The 14,170-nt window shown below is 27.2% G+C and overlaps 2 protein-coding genes across 2 annotated transcripts in view; one reads left to right on the top strand and one right to left on the bottom strand.

Moving 5' to 3' along the window:
- LOC132941378 (leishmanolysin-like peptidase) overlaps positions 1-7,144 on the bottom strand; it is a 73,623-nt gene extending 66,479 nt beyond the window's left edge. Inside the window, 2 exon segments of the mRNA XM_061009412.1 lie at positions 6,785-6,874; positions 6,876-7,144. Of these exon segments, the coding sequence (XP_060865395.1) occupies positions 6,785-6,874; positions 6,876-6,905 (120 nt within the window). The 5' untranslated portion in view covers positions 6,906-7,144.
- Positions 7,145-7,336: 192 nt separating this feature from the next.
- Positions 7,337-11,533, top strand: LOC132941381 (ralA-binding protein 1). Its single transcript, XM_061009414.1, has 10 exons — positions 7,337-7,674; positions 7,753-7,831; positions 8,092-8,312; positions 8,384-8,500; positions 9,482-9,626; positions 9,687-9,852; positions 9,910-10,462; positions 10,550-10,700; positions 10,862-10,937; positions 10,993-11,533. The coding sequence occupies exons 1-10, from the start codon at positions 7,593-7,595 to the stop codon at positions 11,098-11,100; spliced, it is 1,698 nt and encodes a 565-aa protein (XP_060865397.1). The 5' UTR covers positions 7,337-7,592; the 3' UTR covers positions 11,101-11,533.
- The last annotated feature ends 2,637 nt before the right edge of the window (positions 11,534-14,170 follow it).

Below are 14,170 nucleotides of genomic sequence, written 5' to 3'. Positions count from 1 at the left end.
GGTAGGTACCTAGTTAAGTACATATCTAATCTATCTATATAATTATTATATAAAATGTTTGCGACTGACTGACTGTGTCCTTATGCATTCCTAAGCCGTTCATCCGATTTCGATCAAATTTGGTACAGAGATAAATTAGACCTTGGGGAAGAAGATAGGCTACATTTTGACGCGAAAAAGGAAATCAAAGGTCCAACCCGGGGATGTTCTCAAACAGGAATTTTGAGATGATTATTATTATTATTTTTATACATAAATGGTTGCTGTTGGTTTTAATAATTATTATTATTTTTATTAATGCGATAATCCTGTGTATTTTTAGTACAGAATGTATTGAGTTCGAACCACGGATTCAGTGCACCGATTTTTTTTTGCATTTTTTGATACTTTAGAGTTAAATTATACACTAACGTAAGCTCCACGCGGGATCCTCGATCTACCATAAGTACTAAGTAGATTGGCCTACCTGAGAATATACTGCTCGCATAATCACAAGAACCTAGCAATAGCAATGCATTGCCGTGTCAGCGAGTTAGTCATAAACTCTAAACTGAATAATTAATTTATACCTATTATAAATCGCAATTGTAATTAATAACCATATAGGAATGTAGAATGAAACTATATGCTATTATTTTTACATAACAATTTTTATAGAACTATTATCATCTATATTTTAGAAATCATCGACTACCAGATATTAAAATATTATCTAAATTATTGTCGTTTATTGAGCGCAAGTGATTTGAATGAATTGACTGCATTAACATATTTTGGATAAGTGGTCTGTTATTACTTAAGTTATAAGTAGTAATGAGTGGAATAGTAAACCAACATTTTTCGGAGTGCATCTGTACCAGAATAGGGCGTTATTCAAATTAAATTGTATTTATATAAAATTTTATTCAAATAAATTATTATTCGGATGATTTTTTCACAATTATTATTTGAGTAAAAAATTATTCGAATAATTTTTAACTATGATTATTTGAATAAAAAATTATTTGACTAAATTTCAAACATAGTTATTCGAATAATTTTTGTTTATTTTATTTGAGTAAACATATTATGATGGTAGGTAATTTAAAACAGGCACATATTATAAACAATAGTTGGCATTGTATTTTAAGTTACACGATTGTACCTAAATATTATTTTATTCGAAAAAATGCAAAAATATTATAAATAAAACAAATATAGATCTATAGAAGAAAATAAAGAGAATTATATGTGATTTTTTTAATCATATTTTAATAATAATTTAATAATATATAATAATAATATGAATAATATTTAATAATAATATTTCGTAACAATTACAACAATCATAAATATAGTAGTGAATAAAACTGAAACTGGACTATTTACTAAGTACAATAATAACGTCTTCAAAATTGATAAATAGTTACTACTGAGGTACATACTACATAATATACGTGTAGACATACTAGAAGAATTATAATTTATAATCATTCTATAATACATATTTTGCACAAGACACTACAAGTATAATTACGTTTGAAAATTAATCGAAAAATTATTCAAATAATTATAAAAAAAATGATTTGAATAATTTTTTATTCGAATAACGATATTTTCAAATTATTCAAATAATATTTTATTCGAATAATTGTAAAAAAATCATTCGAATATCTAGATAAAATTTTGCCCAACTCTGATCTGTACCACCTCAGCTCCGCTCTACTCATCTAAGCTTAATAATATATTTCACGATATTTTATGTATCGAAGTACTCCAAAAAATATTATGCTTTGTAATAACGAACTAAAATTTCATTTTTTATTTTCAAAAACGTTAGTAGTTTTTTATATAATGAATGTCTTGTAGTAAAATTGACCACCTGATATAAATATAAAAATTACATTATCAAAATATTTGATGCGCTCAATTCAAGTTCAATATAACAATTGTTTACCAAAATATGTTTTGGTTAACAACAACAACAATTTGTTTGATTGAATATCTTATACCTACAATCTACATTCTACAAACATACTAGAAAATAATGCCAACATACCTATAATAGTATAATATACTATAATATACAAGTAAGATAACAGGTTTCCAGATGAGTTGATGACCCAATCTCCTAATGACCTTTAAGAACTATATTTATAACTTATAACTTATACATTTTTTAATATTGGACATAAAATTCTGAATAATCGACCTTTTTCAACGCCATTATACGATTGACACATTTATGTCATACATAATAGTAGGTACCTAAATAATATTATTTTAGCATATAAAGCTATATAGAATAAACCTAACCTATTCTCACCTACATATAAAAATAAAATTTATATTTTCTTTTGTTTTATTACCTATAACCTATTTATTATTTATACTTAAATATTACAAGATATTAAAATATTAATTTATAATATATTAATTACCAATAGGTACATATTTTTTTTTTTAATAACGCACGGTACACATTGTTTTGTAGTGACAAATAATAATGTTATTTTTAGAATTCAACATCAATATTTCTTACGAGGATGTAGTACCCGCATGTGTTATCTCCGTCTTACAAGTCTATACAAGTGTAGGACATAGAAAATTCAGCAGTTTCAATAGTGCTGTTGGTTTTGATATCAGAGTAAATTCATCTATTATCAAACTTTAAGGGAGTTATGAGTGTGTAAAATATTAATATTTGAAAATGCTCATCTCTGAAAGTTTTCCATAAATCAAGGAACGAGAACATAAAAATAAAATATATATTGAAGATTTTAAGAGTATTGAACTATCAAATGCAAAGGTCGTGTGAACTTAGGGTGTACTACGACATCCCTATTGTTTCTGCTTCTTATTGGTCTGCCATAAAATTTACAAACGTGCTGATTCCGATGCATAAGAGTTAAAATATATAACGGAAACCAGTGCCGTATCCAGGGGGTGGGCTCCGAAATTTTTTTGACTCGTTTTATATTATATTATATGTTTGATAAAAATTTCTTTTGATGTTGTACTTCGGAAACATAAATGGGACTATACGATGTTGTTAGGGAGTTCCCCGAACACTTTATATAATTTGAAGATAAACAACGGCTAAGATTCTTAGACCTCAGTAACGTACATACGCGCAGTCACGTCACTATATTTGTGATAAATAATGTTCAACTCCCATGCACCACGAAACTCCCAAAAAGCGGAAGAAAAATTCACCCAGTACCAAAAGCCATATGTTAATTTTGAAAACATATTTGAATTCCTTAATCTCTTTTCTAGGTTATGCGGGAAATGGATTTTTGATTTGTAGTGTTGTTAATCAGTATAGACGTAGTACCAAATTAATTTTTTTTTTCAAAATTCACTTTTACATTAGTATTACTAAAAAAAAAATGCGTTTCCAACAAAACAGACAAAAAGCGGAAATATTCTTATATTTTTTCGAAATTAAAATTGTACTTCTGGAAGTATATTTGTTTCCGCTTATAAGTCTAAATGCACAAAAAACGACCAGCTTTCAAAAGCCCTAATATAATCTTGTATTTTTATTAGTAAATTTTAATAATATTCGAACAAAAAATGGAATGTTTTGTTTACAACACATTTTGATATAATGATAATATATTAATATATTTATATGCTTATACTTATACATTAACCTATGGTTTACAATAATATTAATACATTGTTATATTAAATGTAGGTACCATAGTTGTTAACATAAATATATAGTCATAAAAAGAGTAGATACACTTTATGAACAAAGGGGTCATAATTAGATATTCTCATTTCAAAGGCTAGAGAAAACAATTAAGTGCACCCCCCCCCCCCCCCCAAAAAAAAAAAACACGGCACTGACGAAAACCATAATGTAATGTATGACAAGATAATGTATAATATTTATTTATAGATGTATATTATTGATATGCATGGGCAAAAGCTACATCCAACATCCAACTTTCCAATTTCTTATTTCATTAAAATATGATTTACATAACCTTTCAACTCCATAGATGCACAATACATTATACATACATAAAAAACATATATTTACGATGATGAAAAAAATAGACCTGTTTAAATTTTGGCAGCACTATAAAAAACTCAAATGGCACCATTAATATAGTAATTGTAATGAAAAAAATATTAGTCCATGAAATCAAGTCTATTACTTGAAAGCATAGTACATACCTAATATAATATCTATAAATTATAAAATTAATACTTAAATTCACGTTTTAGTTTTTGAAAATAATTAAAATTTTTTACATTAGTAAAAATCATAATTTGCTGTATTATTGAATTCATAATATTAGATTTTAATCTTTTAAACTCATTAAGAGTAGAATCATCCAATTTTTATTTATTTTTTCATAAACAAATCTGACGATGATCATATGATTTTTAATCATATCCGATATTCGATAAAATAGTAATAAACATGAATTTGACCTGAATTTTTTTTATTTAGTAATACTAAATAATTACATAATTTATACCCAGTTAACCTTGTGCGAAATTTCTTGAGCACACCATAAGTGACCACAAAAAATGCATTCTAATTTCTAATTGAGAAAAAATGTCTTGAATTTTAATTGAAAAACTTTTAAATACAAGTAAATATACTTAGTACGTTTAAATGAAGAAAGTTAATTAGAAAGTCAAAATTAAAGTTTATCCAGACTTTTAAATATTTCCTTGTTAATGGTTTATAAATGTTTAACTTAACTAAAATTCAATTGGAATATGTTCGTATATTTTTTACTATACAAACGCTAATATTATGCAAAAATATCAATTAAAGGATGTTTTATTCATTACAAAGATTTAAAAACATATTTGACAATAAAATCAAGTCGTTCTATACTTGTATCTTTCTTATATTATGTACCTATTACTAACTTGTTGTTCTATATTTTATTGATTTCTAACAAATTGTAATAATTTGTTCATTTTATAACAATACAATTAATTCTGTAATTTCGTCAATAATACTATGAATTATTTTGAGGGGAGGTACAGGTTGCCAGGGTACAACAATATAAAATTAGGTATTATAAATTAGAACTTTTAATTGTTTCATCATACCTACCTATTCATCAATTCTAATAATAAACCTGCCAAAAATTAAACACTTAAATATAACACTTAATAAATATTTTTATGCATTTTTAATTAAATAGTAATAGGTAATTTAAAGAAAAATATGCTAATAAAAATACGATTTTTTTTATCTCAAAATAAATTACGTACCTATCTACCTATTAAGTACCTATAATTTTAACATATTTTACCTAATACAGTGAAACTTCTTAATTACAGTCTCATGGGAAACAAATAAAATTCGTATTACTTAAAGAGAATTTCGTTAAATAGTTTTAAATAAATTTGGTTCTTATTTGATTTGCTTCATAAAAATGTTTCGTTAAACAGAACATTTTATTAAATGGATATTTGTTATATGGAATTTTCACTGTACTGTATTATATAATATATAAGTTGAATTAATCAAATTTGTGATTATATTTATTTGTATTTTGTTCCGTTACTTTTATAAACTATAAAGAATAAAATACATAGAGATTAGAGATACATGTTTGTATCATTTGTATCTAATGAAATCGTACAGGTAATATTGAACCCTCGATTTAACTATTCATCTACAAATAGGTTAGTAAACTTTATTTTTAATAATTATTAGGTACCCACTTAATTACATAGGTTTATAAATAATTATAATAATTATTTTCAATTTAAGTGCCTCGTAATATAAAAAATTATTCCAACTAATGGTTTTAAGAAAAATGTCAGGCTCCAATAATAGAAAAATATTAGTTTTCGCGCAATTGAGTAATAAACCACAACTGTAGGTTATCAGATACAGCAGTGGTTCTCACCGGGGGGGGGGGGGGGAGGGATTTAGATACTACACGGGGGGAATAATATGGTGATGATGAAATAACGAAAATGTTGTTGTTAAAATAAATAAGCCATTTTACAATCAGTAAAATTGTAAACCTCGTTGAAAACAATAAATTAATTTTACTTATAATATTTAATATATAAATATTTATAATATTGTAGGTATTCAAAAATATATTAGGTATTAATTATTAAGTTGATTAATATTATTTTATTTTTAAAATTATGAAAAAAAGAAATAAGTCAGTATAGTTTTTTAATATATTAATATATAGTGATTTTGTAGCACTAAAAAAATAGGTCGTCTAAACTCTAATTTACAGGGGACGTGAGATTTTTGAAAATGTATTAGGGGGCGTAGAAAAAGGTTGGGAACCACTGAGGCTACAGCGTAAACATATTTGGAAATTTGGTGATTGAAATACAATATTTCTAGTATGTAGTACTGTAGTGGTACTCTAGGGAATTGCGTGTTTTGATATATTGTATATTTGTATCAAACAGACAATTCTTTCACCAAAAAATTAAATATTAATCTCTAATTAACACATATATCAAATATTAACTAGTGAAGACTATCAGGGTTCAAAAAAATGCTTATATAAATCTTACTAGTAATTTAACATAAATTAGTCAGAATTCACATACCTACTTATACGTAAGATTCTGGTGACAATCAAAAAACTTATAATATACCTAGGTGGCTAGGTACAGGAAGTAGTATAACCCATAATTACCTACAGAGTCCTGCAATCGATATGACTTCAGCGAGTGCATATTTAAATCGGTCACCGTAATAATTACCAGTGTGGCAGTGTATAATAGCGTACAGATATAAGAAAAATAACACAAAATTATTATGAAACTTCGTAATTCTTATTACCTCGTCTGGCTTGGGGTACAAATGATTGCAGTGTCTCTGTACGAACATGCCGGTGACCAGTTGGACGGCCAACACCAATACTGCCGCGCAAAACGGTTTTCCATTTTACCTTGACCGGCATATCAGCCGCTGGTATGAAAAATAGAAACCTAAACAGCACTTGTAGAGATCATTTGACGTGTGCGATTATCGTCGGCGTCAAACGAATTTATGTCTTCGCTAACAACACGTCGTCGGAAGAGGATGACTCGGTTTCGTGAACAACAGACCGCACGTGAATGACAACTGATAAGAGACTGAACACAACACGGTGAGCGATACTATGCACCAGCCGCTGGTACGGACGGTAGAAATTCATTCCAGCCAAACACGCACGGTGGCAAGACAAGGGTAGGGCTGAAGTGCGTGACGGAATCATTTCCCCTACTCCGTCATGGAATTTGTGCCGGACCACGGTGACTCATCATGTCTTATCGTCATCGTGCGCATTATAATCTAAGCAGTCGTGCGCAGCGTTGTTGTTGTTGTTGTTATTGTGGTTGTGATAACAGCAATCAAGTTTAGCATTGTTTATAAATATTGAATTTTACAATATTAGTGTTGATAACGAAATCATCTGCGATCTGCCGTTCCGCCTAATCTGCCTGACGCCTGTTCTGTTGAAACTTTGTAAAACTTAGTGCTAACTTAACGAACTTAACTCTAAGTTCTCTTCGTTTTGATAAGTCACAACTTGCTTGGCCCGCTACACCCAGTCCATTGCAGTTTTAAGGGTTTAGAGTACGATTAATCACTTCTGGGAGAAGCTATGGATTTTGATAGCCCGGACGTCGAGAAGGATTTCCCAGGATTATATGCGTCCACAGAAATTGGACATAAAGACTCTGATGGTAATGGAAACTATATAAATATCTTTCATACTTAGAACTTCATAACTAGTAGTAATGTTATAATTTTAATGGGTACAGGTAAACGCAAAGAAAAAAAAGACCGTGGTTATGCAGCGCTTGAAGGTGAAAGTTCTCCGGAAGAAGAGCCTGATGCAAAGTAAGTTAGGTTAAAATACCTATGATTGAGAAATTAAAGCATAGTGGCAAAAGTGCATTATGATCAATGGTTTTTCAATTCTAACAACTTTCATTTAAAAATTTAAAAACTTGAATATAAATCAAACATTCTTACTTCTTATTGTAAGTTACTTTTAAGTCATTTTTATAAATATTTATTCAAATTAATGTTAATTAATATACAATAGAATATATTAGTAACTATCACCTATGTAAATTATTAATAATAATATCTTACAGAAGTCCATTGAAAATAAAAAAGATAAAACCCTTTAAATTTCCTATAAAAAAAGAGAAGCACGAGAAGCTCAAAGATAAAGATTCTAAAGACATACCTAAGGAAAAGAAAAAAGATGGAGAAAAAGACAAAAAAAAAGATAAACCCAAAAGTAAAATAAAAGAAAAAAAGAAACAAAAAGGATCTGATGGAAAAGATTCTGTTGACATAGGTTCTTTATACGGTAATTAAAATAAGTTTATTTTATAAGCTAACAAATTTTAAAAAACAACTATAAACTGTTTTAATATATAGAAGATCAACCTGTTTTTGGAGTTCCATTAGAAATATCATTTGAACGAAATCCGTGCCATGACGATATACACTTACCATTAGTAATGAGAAATTGTATTGACTATGTACAAATGCATGGTAAGCATCTATAATTTTGTGTTTTACAGAGTCTCACAATATTTATCCTTATACATTCCCACCTACTAACTACACAAAGTCTGCTGCATAGTAGGTTACAAGTGGGTCACTGTAATGAATAGTGTAAATTTTGAATTCACAGAGATATATTATGATTGTATACGAAAAACAATTCTAAGCGAAGACCTAACCTAACCGTCAGCCTATGATAGATATATAACTAAGTATATTTTATAATATTATTGTGAATAAAGAAAATTTATTTACCTATTTATGTGGAACCTAGTAATAAATTTACAATACTTGGCTATAAAAGTTGAACATTTTATAAATTTTTTACTACAAAATCATTTTTTAATTTTAAATTAAATAAATCTTGTCAAAAGTTGAACTTTAAATGCTTATAAAATTTTTACCTGTGGTTTTTTTTAATATTATTCAACTGCTTTTGTAACAATATATCAGGAGCCTTGTATTAAATTTTTACACTTTTTGACGCTACAAATAAAATTTTGTTTACTTTTAAAGAAAAAAGAAAAAAAAATTTTAATGTCCTTAAACAGCTCAAAATGAGTCAAAATATTTTATCAAGTATAGGAATTGGTAAAATAAACATATAACTTAAAAATTCCCATTTTTCCTGTTGCTTTTAAAAACTACTGGGAATTTTTTACTTTTGACCCCCCAAAGTACAAACAAGATTCACTTTCCTATCCAAAAAGATAGGTACTCTAGAACAAAATAGGTACATAGTACATACATAATTTTCTACCCAAATTTTAATTTTTATAAAAGTTTATAGAAACAATAATATAAAATTAATAAAATTATATAAAATTATTTATTATAAACCTAAACCAACATTATTGGATTTAAATAACACAAAAACAACAATTTTGATTTTGATTTTCAAACAGCACTCTAACCTTGTTATAAACCATGCTCTAACCATGTGTAATTATCAATTTTTTTTAATTTTAGGTTTATGTACTGATGGTGTGTATAAAGTACCTGGAGTGAAATCTAAAGTACAAAGCCTTAAAATTCAGTATAATAGACGGCAATCTGTCAATTTGACTGATTATGATTTAGCTGTTGTCACGAGTCTATTGAAACAATATTTAAGGTATTGTGTTTTAATTCTTTTATATTTTGTAAAAATATGATTTTAAAAACAAATTTATAGAGAACTTCCTGATCCTATATTGACACCGGATTTATTATCAAAATTTGAAGATGCTGCTGAAACACAAAACAATGAATTAGCAAAGTTGTTAATTTCAGAACTTCCACTATGCAATAAGCATACACTCACATGGTTAATAGTTCATTTTACTAGTATCATAGAAAATGTAAGTTAATGACATAATATTTAATAATATAATACTGATTTTTTTATTTGTTATTAGGAAAAATATACTAAGATGAACACTACAAACTTTGGTTGTGTTTTATGTCCTGTTCTTCAAATGTCCCAAAAGTTATTCTCATTCCTTGTCACAAACAAAAATGACTTGTTTCCTTGTGCCATTTTACACAAGTATATACCACCTTTAAGATGTGCAAGCCCTTATTTGCCATCTGGTAAAGAAGAAATGACCATTGAATTAAAAAAACAAGAATCACTCCTTGGATACATACACCGTGAAATGAATGCTGGCTTTGTGTGTAAAACTAAGGAAGAAGAGTTGTGGGATGTACAAAGGATCATTACACAATTAAAAAGAAAACTTAAAGTATTGGAAAAAGATAACCACAAAGTTTCAAAAGAAAAGACCAAAGTAGAAGACCAGATAAATGGAAAGTTTGAAGAAGTTGGAACTCAAACAGCACTAAACAGAAAAAACTCTAATAACAGTGTATCAGGCAAAGCTGAAGTAGTGTCCATAACAAGTGATACTGTTAACATATCAAACTGTGAAAGTTCATTAGTTGATGAAGAGATACAAACAACAACTTCAGGTAATAAAGAGAATTTACTATCAAGCTTATATTTTTGATCTGTAGATAAATGAAGTTTTTGTTGTAATCATACAAATTAACTTTTAGATAGCGATAATGAAGAATTAGTTTTACAGTATGAATCTGAAGAATTAATGTCACTCATTGCAAACTTAAAAGATTATATAGTTCAAGAAAAATGTGAAATTGATCGGTTGCAAACTAAGTTGGCATCAGTTGGAATAATTGTTAATGCTAGGTATTTATATTTATATTTGGCATATATCTGGTTTTCAGTATAGTGCTGAATAACTAAAAAAAATACCTTAACATGTATAGTATTCAATTGAATATTCTAACTATACCTATTAGACTAAATATTTTTATGGATTTATTAAATAATGTTTATTTTTTATATAGAGAATATTTTATGTATCCAATTGACGAAACAACAGTTGATAACAGTGAATTGTTAAGTGAATATAAAATGCTGCAAGTAAGTATATATTTTGAATGATATTAAATAATTTACTTATGTGCCTAATTATAAGTTCCAGAAAATGAACTTATCTAAAAGTATAGAAGAAGAACGAGAGGCTATACTTGATTTGAAAATACAAATAAAACTAGCAAAACGTAAACATATTTCAGTTATGTAAATGATAAAATAATAAAATGATTTATTTGAATGATAAACGTATTTTTAGTTTAAAATGATAGTTTATACCCAAATATGATGACATTCTTTTATACAATGACTTAAACTTTAGATTGTCATCATTTCATATTTAAAATGATTAAACAGATTAAAGTTTAAAATAGTTAAAATAGTTTTTATTAAAATTATTATGTATGTTAATTATTATTTTTTAAGAATGTACAAAATTTTTTTCTGTAACTACTCAAAAAATTTATTTTTTATAACTATAGATAATATATTATTTATTTCATTATTTTTAATAATTATTATTAATTACTTGTAAGTATGTTTGTTTTTCGTTTTGTAGTGTTATTATAATGTATTATATTCAAATATTAATTGCAAAAGTTGTTACTAATGACCAGTTAAAAATATAAGAATATTAAACCTAACTCTGGGTAAACTCTTTTTTTTTTTATTGATCTTGAGCCCGGCAGCTGAGGCCATTAGCTATTTTTGGTTTTTACTGTAGGTTATTAAGTCGGTAGGGGGAGGAACACATATGTGTTTAGTTTCGCAGAATTTTTGATTGGGCACCCGTAGGTATCTGCCATGCCCGGGTGGGGGATGGCGACACTTGTTCTCCGGACACCGTGACTTGTCCGAAGAAAAATGCCGCCCATTGCCTAGGAATCGAACTCGGGTCGACTGTGTCCCCCGGGTAAACTTTTTAAAATCAAAAAATTACTGAATAAATTCTATAATTCTATCAAGTAATTAAATTATTTAATACATTACATGAATTAATATGTTTTTTAATGCTATCATACAAATCTGTACTTCACACAATTTTAGTCCCAAAGAAACATCATATACTGATTGGTATATATGGCTGTATTAGGTACCTATCCCTAATATAAATAATATATTATACTCAAATGAATACATTATACAATAGTTATAATTTATAACCATTAACAATTGAACATTATATAATCTTAACAATATGAACAAATATTAATATTATTCTATTTATAAATAAACCCAAGCTTAATATTACATACATAATTAGTTGATTATGTTTGATAAGATTTTATTGACAAAACAATCTAAAAAAGGTTGACAAGTGTATACCGCTCCGCTGTACAGTAGTTGTCGAGTATGTCATTGTAATGTATATGTTATATTTGAATTCAATGACAAACCATTGCGTACAAAAATGTCCGTAAACAGCTCAAAAAGAGTCAAAATATTTTCATTTTGGTGTATAGAAGTTGCTAATATAAATATTCAGTGAAATTTTCAAGTAGGTATCTACAGTCATTCGTTTTTTAATTACAATAAAATAAGAAAATTGTTACATGAGAATTCGAGTGAATATCAAATGTTATAAAAATACAAATTTCAGACGCTCATAAAAATTTAATTTAAGTTTCTTGTAGACATTTTTTTTTTTTGATAAAGGTAGACAAACTTATGAGTAATCTTATATTACATTTTCAAATCTTAGATTTAAAAAGAAAAGTTTTTATGAATTCTCAACTCAAAATAATTTGCTAATTTTCGTGATTTTTGCGTATTTTGTCAACATTTGAACTTTAAATGCTTATAAATAAAAACTGTGACTAAGGATTTTTAATTTTTTTCATCTGCCTTTGAAACAATAACCTAGGAGCCTTCTATTAAATTTTCAAGCTTTTTTACTCAACAGATAAAATTTTATTGATATTTATAGAAAAAAAAACTAAACAAATTGAAAACTGACAATGTCCGTAAACAGCTCAAAAAGAGTCAAAATATTTTCAAAATTCTATGGTGTATAGAAAATGCTAATATAAACATTCAGTCAAAATTTCATGTCCCTACGGTCATTTGTTTTAGAGTTACACCAAAAACCATAATCGATTTTTTCGAAAACAGATTTTGCGTAAAAATTCCCGTTTTTCCTTAATTTTTCTTTTGTTTTTCACGTCGCTTTTGAAAACTACTGTGACCCCCCAAAGTACCATCTAGATTCACTTTCCTATCAGAAAAGTTACTGTTGAAGAAAATCCAAGCACTTTTACTGTCCTAAAAAGTGATGACAGACAAACACATCATTGTAAAATCAATACATTCATCGCTTCGCTCAGAATCTAAAAGTAATATAAATATAATATAAAAGTAAAAAATTTCCAATACTTTTCAAAAATGTTTGGAAAATAAACAAATAATTGAGAAAAAACCAAGATTTTTTTGAAAATTGGTTTTGTGTAAAAATCTTAGTTACTAAAAGACAACTGTAGATACATAGAATTATCAGGGTTGGCAAAAACCCGGACTTTATAGACAAATTCAACCAAAATGTATATTTATCAAAATACCCCAATAAACGCAAAAAACCAATGGGTTTTATTAGAAAAGTAATAATGTTTACTTTATTCCCAATAATATCATCATATTATATACTTAGTAATATCATAGCATGCTGACCGACCGTTTTCGCTCAGAATCGTTTTTCTTATTCAATGATATTATATCATTGAATTAAAATTTAACACCATCCATTACGGTGACCTACAAGTAACCTACTGTACAGCAGAGTGACACCCACTTGCCCGCCTTTTTATTTAATGATTCATACAAAAAAATATGCTTTTATTAAAATATGCTTGTCGTACTTATAAATATGGACCATCTTAATCAATAATTAAATTAATAAATGAAAATAATAATTGAAATAAGTAATATTTTATAGTATTATAATTTAAATTAAAAATTGTAAAACTATTTTGGTTGTTGTCATTTCAAATTTCAATGAAAAAATTGTTACTAAACATACGGAACTCTTTGAAATAAAATCTTGCATTATTTTATTTTGTCTGTGGATTAATTATATTGATGTAGGTAGTATAATATATTAATATCTATCATTTAAATTCTATGGCAATAGTCAATGTCGTTGCAGAGCAGTAAGAGAGTTTTTAAGCAAAGCAGACATGATTAAAAAACATACTGCGTTCCGTATGGTTTTATTTTTCATAAATCACAATATTTTCAGATCTATATCTGGAGCGTTTCCACATCGTCGTCGAAGTGCACACGTCATG

Source organism: Metopolophium dirhodum, chromosome 3, assembly GCF_019925205.1.
Source record: "Metopolophium dirhodum isolate CAU chromosome 3, ASM1992520v1, whole genome shotgun sequence".
Taxonomy (NCBI): Eukaryota; Metazoa; Arthropoda; class Insecta; order Hemiptera; family Aphididae; genus Metopolophium; species Metopolophium dirhodum.
The sequence above is the reverse complement of the archived record's forward strand: the minus strand, read 5'-3'. Positions and strand labels throughout refer to the sequence as shown.